Source organism: Symphalangus syndactylus, chromosome 14 (genome assembly GCF_028878055.3).
Source record: "Symphalangus syndactylus isolate Jambi chromosome 14, NHGRI_mSymSyn1-v2.1_pri, whole genome shotgun sequence".
Lineage (NCBI taxonomy): Eukaryota > Metazoa > Chordata > Mammalia > Primates > Hylobatidae > Symphalangus > Symphalangus syndactylus.
Window position 1 is genome coordinate 73,052,068 of NC_072436.2, and position 18,632 is coordinate 73,070,699.

At 34.8% G+C, this 18,632-nt stretch overlaps 1 protein-coding gene across 4 annotated transcripts; it reads right to left on the reverse strand.

Annotated features, from left to right (window-relative positions):
- Positions 1 to 1,394: 1,394 nt before the first annotated feature.
- On the reverse strand, positions 1,395 to 16,393 carry ETAA1 (ETAA1 activator of ATR kinase). Of its 4 annotated transcripts, none has more exons than XM_063617898.1 (6): positions 16,022 to 16,393; positions 14,436 to 14,564; positions 14,109 to 14,185; positions 10,767 to 10,879; positions 8,496 to 10,516; positions 1,395 to 2,905 (listed from the first exon to the last, which is right to left on the reverse strand). In XM_063617898.1, exons 1-6 carry the CDS (start codon positions 16,242 to 16,244, stop codon positions 2,886 to 2,888), a joined length of 2,583 nt encoding a protein of 860 aa, XP_063473968.1. In that variant the 5' UTR covers positions 16,245 to 16,393; the 3' UTR covers positions 1,395 to 2,885. The 4 variants fall into 4 exon arrangements, with proteins under 4 accessions (XP_063473968.1, XP_055097196.1, XP_055097194.1 ...); XM_055241221.2 differs by having other exon boundaries at positions 1,395 to 3,024; XM_055241219.2 differs by having other exon boundaries at positions 1,395 to 3,607.
- Between the last annotated feature and the right edge of the window lie 2,239 nt (positions 16,394 to 18,632).

Consider the following 18,632-nt stretch of genomic DNA (forward strand, 5'->3'; position numbering starts at 1 on the left):
TCATCTATAACAGAAATTGAGATTGGAAAAAGTATTCTCCTGGGCTATAAGAGACCTACAGAATAGTCATGGTATTTTTGGCACAAATGCCCAAAATGCTTTCTTTCCTGATAATTTCCATAGATAACTAGTTCTTATGAATTGTTTCCAGATGATCGTATACTCAATGGTTAAGATCACAATATTTGGAATTAAGATTATTTGGGTTTAAACTCTAGCTCCAACTTCTAAATGTGGGATTTTGAGGAAGTCAATCTGATTACTTTCCCTATTTGTAAAATGGGTGTAAAAGTATCACTTTATATGGTTGTTTTGAGAAGTAAATTAAATATAGTTGAAGCCATTTAGCAATGTTATATAAGTCTAGCAATTACATTTATCTTCAATAGTGCCTGCTACAGCCAATGGGCTTTCAAAAGACACATCTGAAATAAAATCCTACATCTACTCATTTATGAGGTCTAAGAGAAGGCAGGAGGACAAGTTTAGTTTTTGTTTTAGGGTCCCACAAGTGATTATGATGACACCTGGCAAGAACTGAAATCCATGGTCAGATTCTAAATAATCATCACTTAACGCTGGTGCTAGGCTTAAATTGTTCCTAGAAACGAACATTTCCCAACCCTAAAACTGAGAGAATCAGAGTCAAATTTTCTCAAGTGGGGGAGGGCAGGATTTCTGCCGCCAGTTTCTCTCTAAATTCATTCAACATTTAATGAGTAACCACTGGCTATCAGTATCAGGTGGACAGAAATGAGTACGGTGTCTGTTCTTGGTAACTTAAAAGCTGGTGATAATAGGGTAGTATATAAGGCAGTGTTTCCCATGGTAGGATACATGTCTCCATGCCACTAACTGTCTGCAGTAAGCAACCCAAATGTTCCTGGGGTCAGAGTCATCTGTCTATAACAGAAAAAGATTAATGAGAGATAAGCTCCACTTTCAACAGGCTCTTTTTGGAAATAATGGCATTATTAGCATCAGTCTGAGATGCAGAAACAGCAGTGGAACTTTAGGGGGAAATTGCCAGGCTACCAGTTGTCCCTTCCCCAGATTCCCTACAGACTAGGAAAGAGAAAAGCCAGGCAAACTACATAGACAGCCCTCTGCATGCTCATTTATGGGCCATTCACCCCCTAATGTTTCCAACAAGGGCTAAAAGAAAAATCAGGATAGGAAAGGAAAGTGGTATGAACAGGAGCAGTGACCCTAAAAACCAGTCATGTCGGGTTCAGATGTACAGGGCCACTACACCTCCCACGACCCAGAAGTGCTATAAAAGTTTCTTTTTTTCTTTTTTTTTTTTTAAAAAAGGGAGTCACTTAAAGAAATCTATTGTGTAAATAATACTATGGGCTGTATAAGAATTTGGCAGAATTACCAGAGACACAAAATGACAAATTATAAAATAAGATTTATACAACTAAACAACACATAAAGGCATTATAATATTGCTCAATGAAAGACACAATAATCAGTACCATTATGATCAGAGAGAAGCAATCAATTCCAGTGAAGATGGTTAGGTACGAGGTTCAAAGAAACAGACTTATTAGGCTGAGTCTAAATGAATGAACAGAATAGGCTAAAAGTACTCTTAAAAAAGCAAGCAGTAAGCAGGGAGGAGCTTAAGCAAGGACAGAGATATCCAAAGCATAGTCAGAACACAGTGAAGCCACTTTTAGTAAAAGATTCTCAGCTCTTTATTTTCTTACATAGAAACTACTTGCATTTATCTAGGTTATTATATATTCCTAGAAAAATAATTAAGATAGATGATTAGCTAAACTCCAGTACTCCACTGTATATATGAAAATACCATTTTCAATGTACAGTCTCCAACTTAAAATGGTTGACTTACAATTTTTCAACTCTAAGGTGGTGCAAAAGTGATATGCGTTCAATAGAAACCATACTTTAAAGTCTGATTCTTTCCCAGGCTAGAGATATGCGGTACAACATTCTCATGATGCTGCGCATCAGCTCAACTGATACTCTATAGTGTACCGTGTTGCCAGATGATTTGCCCAACTCTAGGCTAATATAAGTGATTTGAGCATGTTTAAGGTAGGCTAAGCTAAGCTATGTTGTTGGGTAGATTAAGTGTAGTAAATGCATTTTTAACTTAAGGTATTTTCAACTCATGATGGGTTTATTGGGATGTGACTACACGGTAAGTTGAGGAGTATCTGTATAGTTATAGGGCAGTAACTACCGTATTATCACAGCTTTGAGACACTTGATAGTGATAAATGCCACACCATGACAGGTGTTTCATATCTCTAACTTTCCCTAGATCTAAAACCATTTAAGAGGAATAAAGCATCCTCCCTGCCTTATGCCCTCTAGTTGGACTTCTATTACTGGTTTAGCAAATTCCAAATAGGCAAAACGGCAAAAAAAGAAAAAACAAAACAGTAACAGAGAAGAAAAGATGAGTAAAGTAAGTAAATTAATTGAGGGGAAAATTACACAGTTACAGAAAAACTGAAAAGAAAAAAGATTCTCATTTTTATATCCTGGAAAGACTAATTCTTTAAAGCAAAATAACGAACAATAAGCATTATTATCAAACAGTCCTTATTGTGCTTTTAATTACATCTTTTGTTTTATACTAGAAAATAATATTCCCTCAAGTTATTTTATATACTGATACTTTGAAGCAAACGGTGTAATTGTTTAGGTGTCCAAAGAAATCATTCTAATCGTAGCACAGCATTAACTTGTCTATGACTTTGAAAACAGTATTACTTTTTCTCACCGATACAATAAGGAAGCTGGACCAGATGACATATGAAGTTTCTGCCAGTTCTAAATGTTAATGATGCCACATTACTTTTGTAGACAATCCACTACTTCTTTTCTTCTATGTTAGACTTCTAAATTCAGAGTTTTCCTAAATATGCTGGAAAGTTTGCAAAATGTGTCACATTTTAGAATTATTAAAATCCAAATCCACTTCTAAGAACTGAACATAATTTCCTTACAAATGAAGTCCTTTATTTCATATCATCAACCATGTTTCTAGAAATATGAAAGTATTAATTAAAATCTGGAAGTGTATGAAAACCTTAAGCAACAGTTAATGAAAGTAAAACTACAAAAATAGTCTACTAACTTAGAAAGTTGAAGTTTTGTATTAGGAAAAGACATTAGAATAGGAAATAACGTAGATTACCTCTTTTTTGATGATCCTCTGCAACAATAGCATTTAAAAATATAACTACTTTCCTCTGTATAATATCTGTACATAATTGCTAACTTTCCTGAATTTCCAAAACTTGTATATAATGACTTTCAAATACATGTCCAAGGAAATGTTTCATTTACCACTGCAAACATTGATTTATTAAATAAAGTAGAAGTCCAGGCTTTATAAAAGTCAGCATTACATTTCTCACAGAGAAATCCAGAAAAAAAAATTTCCTATCACAGATAGTTATCAGCAGTCTTTGTGAAGTCTTCCAACTAATATTTCATTAAAGAAATGAAGTGGGAGCTGCATTTACAGATGAGGCTCGTGCTTTAGCCATTCTCCGAACCAGCGCTTCTTGTCTTTTTCTCTGAATTTCTTCCGGAGAACACTTTCTATTTTTCTCTTCTTCCTCTAAAAATTCAGCGAAAGAGTTTTATAGCCTATAAAGTCATTCAATATGTGCTTTAAGTTTTGCTTTTTTTATCACCCAGATTTGCCGTATTAGTTGGCTATTAAATCAAACTAAACTACTAAATATAAAATTCTAAGTACATAATACAGATATAATGCTCCAGTTCAAAAGACAGATCCACTGATGGATCTGTCTCTATTTGATACATTATTTTCACAGTGTGATAAAATTCAATTTGATAGAAAACTGACTACCCACCAAATAATTCTTGTGGACAATGACATCTAATTTATATGACCTATGAATAAATATATCTTTAAAAAGTATACATTGGGATTTAAAATGTTATGTAAATTTTAATAGGAAAAGTCAAAATACAAGGAATTAAATTAGCTATCAATCTCAGTGTATATTTACATAAGACGTTATATTAATATTCACATCTACTTTTCCCTATAGAGCTATAAAGTTTTCATCCACTGAGGAAATATATTTTAGAGTGATAAAAAATCTCTCATGTCAAACTGGTTACCTGTGATTCACTGTCAGAAATTATATTTTTATTTGGAGGATGCATTTTGGAGAAACTGTAAAATAATCTCAACTTAGTTGAAGCTTTGTATTAGAAATCACTATCTCATTTAAATGATAAAACTTTAAGTTTAAGATTATCACCCTAATACATATTTAAGTAAACTTTTACCAGTAAAACCGATTTATGTTGTAAAATACGCTTTTTAAGAAGAATCTGTAATATTGACAGAAGAGAAATATCATTTATTCTGACATCTAGAAAAAGATTCACAATTTATGAGACATTTCTCTTGTTAACTAACAGAGGCATTTTCCAAAATACATAATCTGCCTCCCTTTCCTTTCTTGGTATAATCAGAAATGGGACGGGGTATTCAGGCTAAGAAATACATATTTTAAACAAGTTTCCCAGATGATTTTGATGGCTTTTATTTCCTAAGCTATTTACCTAACAGATTGTAGCTATTTTTTCCTAAAGAGAGACACCAGAAGATACTTTCTAATTAGCTTGACTAATTATCTAATACTTTAGTCTCAAAGCTGAGAAACACAACAAACTCAGACTACACATACAAAAACTTTACACTGAATTTGACTGTGTGGAAAGAAAACAGGTTAATAATCTACAACAGCAGAAAATATAACTTCCTAAAGCTGGTCTTACAATTTGCTTGGCAATATTATAGAAAATAATTTCAAATGATAATCAGGTCACACCATGAAAATTTGATTTAGGGACTCATCCATTTTTCCCTTCAGTCTTTCCTTTAACTCAATCTATAATAAAAATACACAATGAAGTCTTAAAATATTGTAAAGTACTACGCAAAAGCTGCTCTTCTTAATCTTGATCTTATAGTGCAAGGGTCAGTAATTTTTTTTTTTTTCCTGTAAAGAGTCAGAAAGCAAGAATGTTAACCTGTGAGTATCTTGTTGCAACTGCTCACCCGTACCACTGTAGCAAAAATAGTTATGGATAATGCATAAATAACTGATGAGCTGTATTCAAATAAAACCTGTTCATGGACAATGAAATCTGGATTTCATATAATTTTCAAATGTCATAAAATATTATTCTCCTTTTAATTTTTTTCCAACCATTTAAAACGTAAAAATCATTTTTAGTGTACTGGCTATACATAAACAACCTGCAAGCTGGATTTGGACAGATCATAGTTTGCCAACAACTGCCTGAAATAAATGAGGGAGTTAAGTGAGTTTTGTTTCAGAGATACTTCCCTGGAGAGCAGCTTGCTACATACCAAAGTAAAAGGAAGTAGAAACAATAGAAAACATCAACAAAGTAAGTTAATAGTAATTAAGAAATTCAGTACTATCAATAAGCTTAAAGAAAATATTGATAAGGTAAACTAAAAGGCAGATTATCCATAAAAAATGCAGACAGATTGGTAGATAGGAGTTTTGGGAAAACTCAAATACTCCAGGTTTAGTCTTTTATAGAATTATAACTATAGTTGACCCTTGAACAACATGGGCTTGAGCTGGCAAGTCCACTCATTTGTAGGTTGTTTTCTGCATGTGACACCCGAGACAGCAAGACCAACTCCTACTCTTCTTCCTTCTCAGCCTACTAGACATGAAGATTATGAGGATGAAGACCTTTTTGATGATCCACTTTCACTTAATGAATAGTAAATATTATTTTCTCTTCCTTATGATTTTCTTAATAACACTTTTCCAGCTTATTGTAAGAATACAGTATATAATACATATAAGAGCATACAAAATATGTATTAATTAATTATGTTATCGGAAAGGTTTCTGGTCAACAGCAGGCTATTAGCAGCTAAGTTTTTAGGGGATCAAAAGTTATACACAGACTTTCGACTGCAAATAAGATCAGTGCCTCTAACCCCCACATTGTTCAAGGGTCAACTCTATCTGTAAATAAATTCATGCTAGGAACATGCTTGATTTAGTTACAATATGCTCACTTTTTTTTTTTTTTTTGAGACGGAGTCTCGCTCTGTCGCCCAGGCTGGAGTGCAGTGGCGCAATCTCGGCTCACCGCAAGCTCCGCTTCCCGAGTTCACGCCATTCTCCTGCCTCAGCCTCTCCGAGTAGCTGGGACTACAGGCGCCCGCCACCATGCCCGGCTAATTTTGTTTTGTATTTTTTAGTAGAGACGGGGTTTCACCATGGTCTCGATCTCCTGACCTCGTGATCCGCCTGCCTCGGCCTCCCAAAGTTCTGGGATTACAAGCGTGAGCCACTGCGCCCGGCCACAATATGCTCACTTTAATACAAATTTAAATACTTAAAATTATTATAGACTGAGAACAATTTTTAATATTTCAAAATATCTAGTTTGGGCTACCATGTAAAGCAAGCTTGTCCAACCCACAGCCCGCAGGCTACACCTGCAGCCCAGGATGGCTTTGAATGCAGCTCAACACAAATTCATAAACTTTTTTAAAACATTATGAGATTTTTTTGTGATTTTTTTTTTTTTTTAAGTTCATCAGCTTTTATTAATGTCAGTGTATCTTATGTGTGATCCAAGATAATTCTTCCAATGTGGCCCAGGAAAGCCAAAAGATTGGACACCCTGGGTGTAGAGAATTATTTATTGTCAGTGTTGATAAGACAAATTGGTATAACTGCTTCAGACAGAAATTTGGTGGTATCTATCAAATTTTAAAACTTTCTCTTGTAGCAATTTTTTAGGAATTAACAGATACAATTATACAAGCATACAGAAATTTATGCAGAAGGATATTTACTGGAGTATTGTTTGCAATTGCAAAAGACTGAAACCAACCCAAATGTCCATCACAGAGAAACAGTTAAATTATGATACATCCACCATATATATCACAGTCATTAATAGGACTAAAATAAATTTATATGTACTAATAGGAAAAGACAGCTATAATATATTAAGGCAAAAGCAAGTTGCCAAATAGTGGGTATACAGATTTATTAATATTTAAATAGATCTATAGGTATATATATATGCATACACATGTATATGTACATAAACACACACATCTTTTTATATTCATAGAAAATGCTACATCATACCAACTATTAATAGTGGTTTTCCCTAAGGGATGGTTATCAGAAAGGAGAAACAGAAGACTTAACTTTTTCCTTTAAATTATTCTATACCGTTTTACTTTTCTTTTTAAATAACTAGCATATTACTGTTGTAAATTTTTAAAAAAGTCACTTAAATAGGAAAGTTGTAACAGTAATGCCAACAAGACAGAGAAGAGTCACAAATATTTAATTGCAACTTGTGATGAAAGCAATTAGGAAATAAAAAATAAACAAGGAGATCTATTTATAGACTCCTCAAGGAAGGCCTCTGTGAGAAAGTAGTACTTATATTGAGATGTAAGAAATCCCCATCAAAAGAGTAGGGGAGGGGTCACATGTTGAAAAGAAGTAGTTTTAGTCAAAGGGAAGAGCATGGTCTAAGTTCCTGGACAAGGAAGAAAAACATACACTGTTTGAGAAACTAAAAGATAGCTGGTATAGCTGAAGCTTAGCAGGTAAGGAAAAAAGAGGAGATGCAGGTTAAAGAGAGATAATCCACAGCTTTGTTGGTCACAGTATACAGTTTGGATTTTATTTGAAATATGATGGGCAGCCATTGAAGGTTGTTTTAAGCATAGAAACGCCATTTTTGCCCATCCAATTTTAAAAGGCTATTCCACTATTTGGAGATAAGAATTGAAAGGAAATAGATAAAAGAACTGCAGTAGTCTCATCAAGAAATGTTAACTTGTTGTAGAAAGAAAAATGGACAGTTTGGGGATACGGTTTTTGAGATAGAAAGAATGAAACTTATTGATAGAATGGAGACTTGGGGAAAAGAGAAATTGGAAGAATCAGAAATGATAGCTGTTATCAAATAAGTAAATCACAATTTTAACCATCACCACTAGCACGTTTATATCAAATATCACACTAGTAAAGATGTTTAATTAGAATGCTCCAAATTTTCTAAATATTATTTACCTCACTGCTCCATCATCTGCTTCCCAGATTACTCAAGTTTTAAAACAATTTAGTAAATACAATCTTAATGAACACTGTAATACATATATCTAAATGTATGATTTTCCAAGAAAGAATTAATAAATCATTCAAAAAATATTTACTGAGTACCTACTATATGCCAGTCATTGTATTAAGTGCTGGGAAAGAATTCAATGTAATATTTTGAAAAATAAACCAACTACTCTGTGTAATGCAGTATAATTGTTTCCAAGTATCATTTTAAGAATTCTAGTTAAACGTCATTACTCACACTCAAAAACAACAATTATTTTACTACTTTTTAAGATGCTTTTCAAAGAAAACTATTTCATATTTCATACATACCTTTTGAAGATTGTTTCAAAGATTCAGAAAGTTTCACCAAAGATTGCTTTCCAACAGCTTCCTCCAGTAATGGGTTGACACTTTTCTTTTTCTCCACACCCTGTGTAATTTTGGTATCAGACATACTTCCAGTGATACAATTTTGATTAATCTGAGAATTTTTCATCCTTGTAAATGTAAACTTTGAAAATCCAACCGTTTTGTTAAGGTTGCTCTGAGCTTCATCTGTTATAGTCTTATGGCATAGCTGCTTAGTACTCAATTTCTTCTTAGAAGTGGCAATTTCTGTATTCATATGATCTGAAGTTACATTCAAACTTGAACTTCCTGAAAGAACCAATTTGGAACTATTCACTTGTATTGGAACATCAGTGTTAGTATAAGACACATGCAGATTATTTATCTGACAATTTGAGATCTTAGAATACATAGTCAAATTTGTGGCACCTAAAAATCTTGGAGAATTTCCATGCATTTCCCCTTTCTCCATCTTCATTGGCTTATCTATTTGTGAGCTATTTGTCAAAGATGTCTGCACTGAAATGCTGCCTGGATTCAAATGCTTTGATTGTGCCAAATTACTTCCTTGTTTAGATATAGTAAACATGTTTTTGGCTCCATGTTCGGAATTATTATTGATCTCACATATACTTTCTGATGTCTTACTGTCCTTTCTAATGTCTTGTTGCTGAGTTAGTCTTTCAATATCATCACATGCTTGGTACAACAAATCATCATCTACATCATCTGCTTCCCAGGTATTATCTAATTGATGACATGCTTTAATAATTTCATTGGCAAATGAGGGATCATTCCAATCATCAAAGAAAGAACCTACTTTTGATGCACTAGTCTGATTTGGGTTACTAACGCTGGTTTCACTGCCTAGATTTGCAGAGCCAAAAAGATCCGTATTAACAGGGGCTTTAATAGACTGATTTAAAATGCACTTATTTTTCTGTTCATTAGAATATCTTGTGTTCAAAGCTGACTTCCTTTCAGAAGCATATACAGTAGATTTAGTAAGAGTATCTTCCTTTATTTTTGTCAGATTAGATGTAACTATGCAATCTTGAATTTTGTCTTGAATAACAATTTTATTGGAAGAGTTCTCAAATTTCATTTTATTTCCAGTGGATGATAATTTGTTTGATTTATTTGGATTTGGTGAAAATCTATATTCTGCATCTATTAATTCTCTGTCATATGTCTTTGAAGAAAGATCTTGTAATACTTTTGAATCTCCTAACCTGGCATCTGGACTTGTATTTGCGCTTGACGTATTTTTAACAGTTTTACTATTAAAGGTAAAAATTTCCTTTTGATCAGTAACATGGGCTGTTTTAGAAGGGAAGAGTTCAGGCATGTCGGTATTTTGCATAGCAAAAGGTTCATTACTTAGTAAGTTTTCCCAATCATCCTCAAAATCACTGGTAGTAAATGCATCAATGTACTTATTAGAAGTTTCTGGCTCCTTAGTACAGGAAGTCACACATGATTTTGTCATTATGGGTGTATCTACTTGAGAAGAAAGTGATCGTGGGGTTTTATTTGACAGTTTTTCAACGACCAGAGTTTCATTAGTAATGATTTTCCCCTCTTTCAAAGCATTTGTCTTTACAAAGGTAGTATTATTGGTGCTCCAAAAAGCCTCTGGCAGTTCTTGGCTTAACTGTCCGCTACACTTCTGAGTAGAACCATCAAAAATAGCATTAAAGGCTGCTTCAGCAGTTTGGTCAAATGGCTTCTGACTGCTATTTTGATTATTTGCCACAGATATCTTGGTGTTTCCTTTGATTGGCTTCTTTTTTGTAGCATTATCTATTTCGGGAACTATATTATGTAATGACCGCATCTGTATATTATCTTTATAATTACTTAAAATCTGTGTTTCTGAAATCGTCTGGGTAAAATCATAATTCCTCTTGTTTTGCTCTTGAATCACATCTAGCTCTTCCATATTTTTATCAAATTGTTTAGCCAGTTTCATAAGTTCTTCTTCTTGATTTTGTGTTTTTAACCTATTAAACAAGATTAAAAAATAACTAAAAATATTCTGAGATGTTATATCCAACTGTTATTTAACATATTTTGATGTTAAAGCTCTAAGATTTTAACAGGCATAATTATTTTAACTCCAAAATTTGATAGATCAAAACTGTGGAAATTTTATTAACAAAAATTTTGATATATTCACAAAACCAAAATGGAGTATTATCAAAAAATACTTGCTTCACTGAATTTCAGAAAAGCTGAAAAGTCTTAACTTACTTTGTGCAGCTGATTTTTGCTCTTGATTTTCCTTTTGCTACACTGGGAGTACAAGGAATAGCAGTTTCACCAATCCACATGTCCAGCATAGAATTTGTTGTTGGTTTTTCATCCTTTGGCAGATAGGGAAAAAAAGAGGTATAAAGTAACAGTGTAGCATCCTCCCACTTCCAAAAAAACAAAAGAAAGAAAAAAGAAAATAAAAACTAACGATTTTGAATTAATTTCCTAAATTCTGGTGAGGTAACAGTTACCAAACTCAAAAACAATGAGAAGTTGGGAGATAGCAATAATAAGCTACAAGAATTGATCCACTTATGTTTCAGAGAATGAAAACATTCAGAATTACAAACTGTTTATTTTAAAAAAATATTGTTTTAAGAATTAAATTTATCAAATGTACATTTAATAACAGAAGCATGTTTTTATCAAAAGAAAATTGACATTTTAATTGTCCTAAGATACTTATAAAAACATTAGTGTCAGAAACTGTGGGGCAGAAATCATCAGAATTGAGAGGAGATACATATGGAATTCTTTCTGTATCATCTGTTTCTCCAAATTTTCTTTATCCTTATTATAATCTTTATCTAAAGTTGGACAAGTTGACCTAAATTAAGAACACTCAGAATTAAGATCAGGAATGAATTAAGAGATAAGAGCAAGGTTAGAACTGATGCTAAGAATGAGACAGGAATAAGAATAAAAAAATAGAGAAAGCAGAAAAGTTTGGCCCAGATAATATACAGAAAAAAGGCATTTTAGACCTAGATACTTTTGCTGTACCTTTCAGTCACTTGATCACACAAAAAAATTACAGAATGAGCTTTAGGCATTAATTGCAAACCAAACCAACAAATCAAATCAAGTAACCATTTTCTATTTTATAGTACCTAGAATGAACATAAATATCACACAAGTTAAAAAATAATATTACTACTAGATTATAGGCTACTCAAAGGCAAGGACTCTTCTTAGAATAACTCAGCATCCAGCACAATACTGGGCATACCAGTGTCAGTTTACATTTATTTACTAGAAGATTTAGGTGAAAAGATCCCTACAACTTGGTACTTCAAATCCTCAATGAATCAAAAAAGTTTTCTTAATGTCGACTTGAACCTAGTTGCCTTTAGCTTTGCAAATACTCAAGAAAATCAGTAATTTCACTTTCAGACTCAATATATTTTCCCTTTTATTTCAACAATCTTGAATTGAAAGACAATTAATGGTCTTAATTATGAACTCTGCCATTTACAAAAGTAATTTTAAATTCATTCAATTTTCAGAGAACTAAATTATGACTTTATGTACCCAATTTTACATATACATAGGTCCTATGTATGTTTGTATACTATTTATACATGTTATATTACATATTTCTTCATGAATAATTACATAACATTGATTTTCAACCATAATCCAGGTGCTGTATAAGGTATCTAAATGCATTACTTCATTTTATTATAAAAGGTATACTGTGCAAAGCTGTATAAATGAAGATATATACCATCTTCAAATAAACAACATTGTATAAAATGTATCCCTGCAGAAAGTGAACTGACTGTCCAACCAGAATAAAAGCGCATATTAAAAAAAATGCTATCTCTGAAAACGTTAAAAGAAAATTAAATGATTTGAGAATGACTCACCTAAAAATAAATAATATAAATATTTGTCATTCTGAGAACATGACAAGCTTTCAAACAGACCTTGAAACTGCTAAAGATTTATATGCTTTAAAAGTACTCAGTTTAAGAGGGTAACATTTTAAAGCTACTAATTTCACTATATATTTTTCTTTTATACAAGTTACCACTTGCGTACTGTTGCCATTTCTTTATATGAGCTATTATTTCCAGTCCACTTAGGTAAAGTGTCCAATAATTTATTCACAACTATCTTTTTATCACTATTTAGACTGGCCCGCCCAAACACATTTTATTATGCTTCTTTCATGTGAAACCCACAATTAATGAAGATCTATTGTTAACTTATAGAGTAAGTACTATTATGGCATAAATGCCATTTAACTAATGAACTGTAAGTAAAATGAATTTCTATGACATGCTAAAAATGGAATGTAGAGCTAGTAGCAACAGAGTTGTTTTGACTGTGCTAGGTGTAATTTTGGATATTTTATAGCTGCTAAGAAAAACTTCATTTCCTGTCTCTTCCACCTGGGCGACAATAATTCTTCAAATTATGATTTGGGCCAGTGCCATCTATTGTTTATGGTCAACATATAGTAACTATTCAAGGGCAGGTTAAGGAAAAATGGCATACTTCCTTTAGAGAAGACACTGAGCAAAAATGTTCTCTGGATTTAAATGTTAAATAAGAAAAAGAGAACAAAAAGTAAAGAAGTTCAGAACAGTTTCATGTATTGAGCCTTTGCTTCTTAGTAATTATAATATTAGAGTTATTGGATTGCTTTGTGTCAAATGATTGACTTGAACATATTTCTATTTCATCACTCAATACAAGAACAGAAATGAAAAAAAGAAACGAAACACTCAAAAAAAATTTTTTTAAGAGACGGGGTCTTAAACTCCTGGCCTCAAGCAATCTTCCTGCCTCAGCCTTCCTCCCAAAATGCTGAGATTACAGGAATGAGTCACCACGCCTGTCCAAGAAAAAAAAAAAACCTTTGGAGATGGTTCTATTACAGTAACAACCTTAACATAACCTTACAGTTATAGCACTCTACAGTTTACAAAGAATTTTTATCTAGTTTAATCCTCATAATGATCCAACGAAGACAGCAAGAGCAACACAATAATTCTAGTTCATGGCTGAATGAACTGAGGTGGTGAGAGTTTAAATAACTTCCATTGGGTCACACAGCACAGGAGGTTGAATGAGGACTAAATTTGAATTCAGTGCTCTCCACTTTTGTAAGTGTTTCTTGATAATCTTATAAGTCAATGAGTATTAATAGTTTCAATGGAGAAACGTTATAGACAGTAAGTACCAATCACAAAACAATCATAAAAGTATAAACTTTTTTCACTGCCTTATTCTATTATTTTAGCAACTTGAAAAATGATGCTGTATGTTGTTAAGCACAACATTACAGATAAACACAATGCCCTAGTCAAAAATTACTCTAAAAAATTAAAACAAGATATATACTTAAGAAAATATCTTGTATTTTATATTATATTCCTTTTTTCAAAATATGTATTTCAAAAGTAGAAAAGGCAAAACAGTAATCTTTGCTGCCTTATTTTTGGAAAAAAGAATTATAATAGACAATACTTTTCATTTAAAGCAACTACAAAAACTTAGTGGCACATTCTTCACTGTTTTAAAACAAACTGTAAAACTAGTGATATTTACCTGAGGAGCAATACGATTAACAATATGTGAAATCTCATCACTATCTGTGGTGTAAATCTGTTTTTTTCTTCCTTTACCTAAAGAAACAAAGACATTTCTATAAATTTAAAACAAAAAACCCTCAATTTTAAAAAATAGCTGTCACTTCTCAGAAAACAATTTTATTTAGTGCAGCTTAGAGGATTATGTGTTTACATCACATACTTATACAGATAAAATCATAAGATTCTCAGAGGTTCCCGATGCTATTATCTGACTAGAATTCTAGTTAAATCTGAATCATTTATCAAATATTTACTCACATAAAAAATGTTAATAATTAATTACCTAACTGCTTTGTCAATGGAGAATTCTGATCCCAAAAGATATCATTCTGTCCATCTGGATCATTAGGAGAACTGAAGGAAGATGACAGTAAGTCCATTTTCAGTGCTCTCTTTGGTGTTTCATACCTTTCTATATAAAATATAAGCAAAATAACAATTGTTGCATTTTAAAGCATTACCTTACTTCGTAAGACCCCAAGGTCAAATAATAGCTTAGACTAACTTTTATAGTCCAAGATAACTTTTTTTCCCAGAGATAATTACCTGAACCGTAACAGAAATGCTTGTTTCATATAAAAATCCACACAGCACTTTGCAAACTTCACATTGTAAATAGCAAACACTTCTAGATAATCCATAAGCTCTATGAATGCATAGTACAATACTGTATAAACTAAGTCATTCTATTTATTATCATTGAGACTTGGAGGCTTTGGGGAACCATCTGTAATTTATAGGTACATTCAGAAATCCAAAGTAACCCAACAGAAACCTAAATATGTTTAGCCCCTTTCACCAACTCTATCTAATCTACATTAATTGAGATTCTTCAAAAAGCATTAGTGAGTGGTCCAATGCTTGGGAATTTTTGTCTAGAATCACTTTCAAATTTTTATAAAGATTTTTGTTCATTCCCGAATTGCTTTATGTCTCATTATTAAAGACATGTAAGGTGGCCGTACGCAGTGGCTGTAATCCCAACACTTTGGAAGGCTGAGGCGGGTGGATCACGAGGTCAGGAGATCGAGACCATCCTGGCTAACACGGTGAAACCCCGTCTCTACTAAAAATACAAAAAATTAGCTGGGTGAGGTGGCACACGCCTGTAGTCCCAGCTACTTGGGAGGCTGAGGCAGGAGAATCGCTTGAACCCCGGAGGCGGAGGTTGCAGTGAGCCGAGATTGTGCCACTGCACTCCAGCCTGGGCGACAGAGAGAGATTCTTTATCAAAAAAAAAAAAGCACTATTTCAAGAACATGCTCCAGAATAAAGGCTTTTGTATGAGTTTCAGTTCCAACTAAGATTTACTAGAAGTCTTTTAAAAAGTAACACCTAAAACTAATCGAGACTAAAGGGATCCTTAGTATCTTATTTGGAGGGATGTTACACACAGGAACTTCCGGTTTATTCATAATGAGGTGAGACATCAACCAGGCTTTGAGACAAACTTTATGAACTCTTCTCTAAAACAGATCAGGGAAAAAAAACAAGGTTTAAAGAGAAATAATTTCTCCGGGAATAAACTGATGTTAGCGGGCCTATCAGCTGTTTCTCCTCACTCCGCCACTGCCGCTGACTGGAGGAGCAGCCTGGAAAGCAGCCGCCCTCCCGCAAACAGGTAAACCACATGACCTATTCCTGTGGCGGAGGCAAATGGATGGTCAAACCTAACGGGGTAGTGCTGAAGCTCGGGGACAAAAGCCCATCGGGGAGTGGTATAGGATTATTTTTGGACTCTCGAGGGGTGAATCCCAGAGACAGAATACACACTCCAGACTCCACCCCCACCCCAGATTTCCCTGTTACAAATTGGGCTGTGGGGATGCGGCGCCGAAGCCAAGGCAGGCCGCGCTGCCAACATCTCACCCTCGGGGTTACTTTTACTGCACAAGGCGGCGGCCGGAGGCTGCTCTCGCTGCCGCACTGGCCCGGGAGGCCCCTCTCTAGCCCCGCAGGGCCACGAACCGCGGGCCGACCTCAGCCGCCTCCTCCCTGGCTCGACCACCGAGCCGCATTCCTCAGCCGCCGCTGTTTTGTGCGGAGTTTTCTTCGGGCTAGGGCTGTCATCATGTTTCCTTCGCCGACTCATTGCCTATGGCCCGCCTCCACCGGCCGCTTCTTCTTTCACATTTTGCAAAGGGATGAGTGGGGCAACAGCACTACAAACCGCACTCTGCACCACCGGCAGCCGCCATTTTGGTCGGTGGGGCGCGCGCAAGAGGCGGCCGCTGATTGGCTGGGTCCGGGAGAGGGGCGGAACTGTTAAGGTGTCCGGGGCGCGCGCACTTCCGCAGCCGGGACAGGAGCCTGCTCTGGAGGAGTGTCTAGGCTCAAAATCCTCCAGACTGGTGGGGGTTGTTGCGGTAGTAGTCCGGTCCGCGTAAACTGAGAGTGGGAGTTTGTGAGTTGGAAAGGAGATTGAATACACTAGCAGCTTTTTATTGAATTTACAATGAAAATTGCCCGTTAGTCAAATTCAGATTATTGAGGGTCTTCGAATTTGTCAAGAAGAGGAAATACGGCTAATTTTTCATAGATGATATGTGCATAGAAAAATCCAAAAGAAAGTAGAAAAAATTACTAAATTAATTTAAGAGTTGCTGGATACAAAGTCAATATTCAAAAATCAATGTGTTTCAATAGATTAGCAACAAATATAAAATTGAAGTTTTAAAGAGATACTATTTATAATAGTGCATGAGATAGCAAGTAACTAGGAGTAAGTTAAAGATTGTCCTTCCTACAAAGAGAACTATAAAACATTTTTGAGGCCGGGCGCGATGGCTCACGCCTGTAATCCCAGCACTTTGGGAGGCCGAGGCAGGCGGATCACGAGGTCAGGAGTTCAAGACCAGCCTGGCCAGCATGGTGAAACCCCGTCTCTACTAAAAATACAAAAAATTAGCCTGGCATGGTGGTGCGCGCCTGTAGTCCCAGCCACTGGGGAGGCCAAGGCAGGAGAATTGCTTGAACCTGGGAGGTGGAGGTTGCAATGAGCCGAGATTGCGCCACTGCACTTGCAGTGAGCCGAGATTGCACACCTGCACTCCAGCCTGGGCGACAGAGGGAGACTTCGTGTAAAATAAGTAAATACATATATACATACATACATACATACATACATACAAACAAAAATTAGCCAGGCGTGGTGGCGGGTGCTTGTAATCCCAGCTACTCGGGAGCTGAGGCAGAGAATTGCTTGAACCCGGGAGGTGGAGGTTGCAGTGAGCCGAGATTGCGCCACTGCACTCCAGCCTGGGAACAGGGCAAGACTCCGTCTCAAAAAAACAAAAAAGATTTTTTTTGAAAGAAAACGAAGACCTAAATAAATGGTTATACTATGTTCATGGGTTGTGAGACTCAATATTGTTACAATGTCAGCTGTTTCCAAACTGACCTATAGATTCAACATAAATACATACGAAGGCCCAGTGTGTGACTATGTGTGTGTAACATGGTAAGTTTTTTCTAAAATTTATCTGAAAATGCAAGGGACCAAAAATATCAATAAACTCTTGAAGATCTCGCGAAGAATAATGAGGGTGGATATCTACCAGGTATCAAGACTTATGTAAAGTTATAGTAATTAAGACAGTGTTATGATGGTGACAGGATAGACAAAGATGAAAGAAACAGGATAGCACAGGAACAGACTTCCATATAAATGAACACGATTTAAGACAAAGGTGACCCTTCTGAGCAATGGTAAAAGGACTTTTGAAATTAAATAGTGCTTGGTCTATTTGATATTCATGTAGAAAAAGAAAGAAACATGACCTTTACCTCAAACTTTATCCCTAAATCAGGTGCATATATATTCATTATAAACTTAATTATAAAAGATAAAATAATATTTTAGAAGGTATAAATTGTCTTCATGACAGAGAATGCATTTGAAATAAAACAAAGGTCACCAGGCATAATTATAAATGTGACTACATAAAATTGATAATTTGAGAACTTCTGTCCATTCAAAAACAACATTAAAGAGGATGAAGGGCAAGGCACAAATTGGGAGAAAATATTTATAAGACATATTTAAGGGCCTATATATAGGTTATATGAAAAACTGATACAAATCACTAAGGAAATGATTGACCATCAAAACCAAAAGTGGATGAGACCCTTGAGCAGGATCTTCACAAGAGAAAATATTATCAACAAACTTATGGAAAAATAAGATTCATTTTTAATCAGGAAAATGCAAATGAAAACCATATCAGAATGACTAGAGTTAAAAAGACTGACAATGTAAGTATCGAGGAAGTAAACCAATGGAAGCTGTCATGCACTGCTGGTGAGAGTATAATTTGGCACAACCACTTTGGAAAACAGTTTTTGATCTAGCAATCCCACTCTGAGGAATATTCTCTGTTTAAATGCATGGACTTGTTCATCAAGATACAGTTTATAAAAAATGCTTTGATGGGATGCAGTGGCTTATGCCTGTAATCCCAGCACTTTGAGAAGCCGAGGC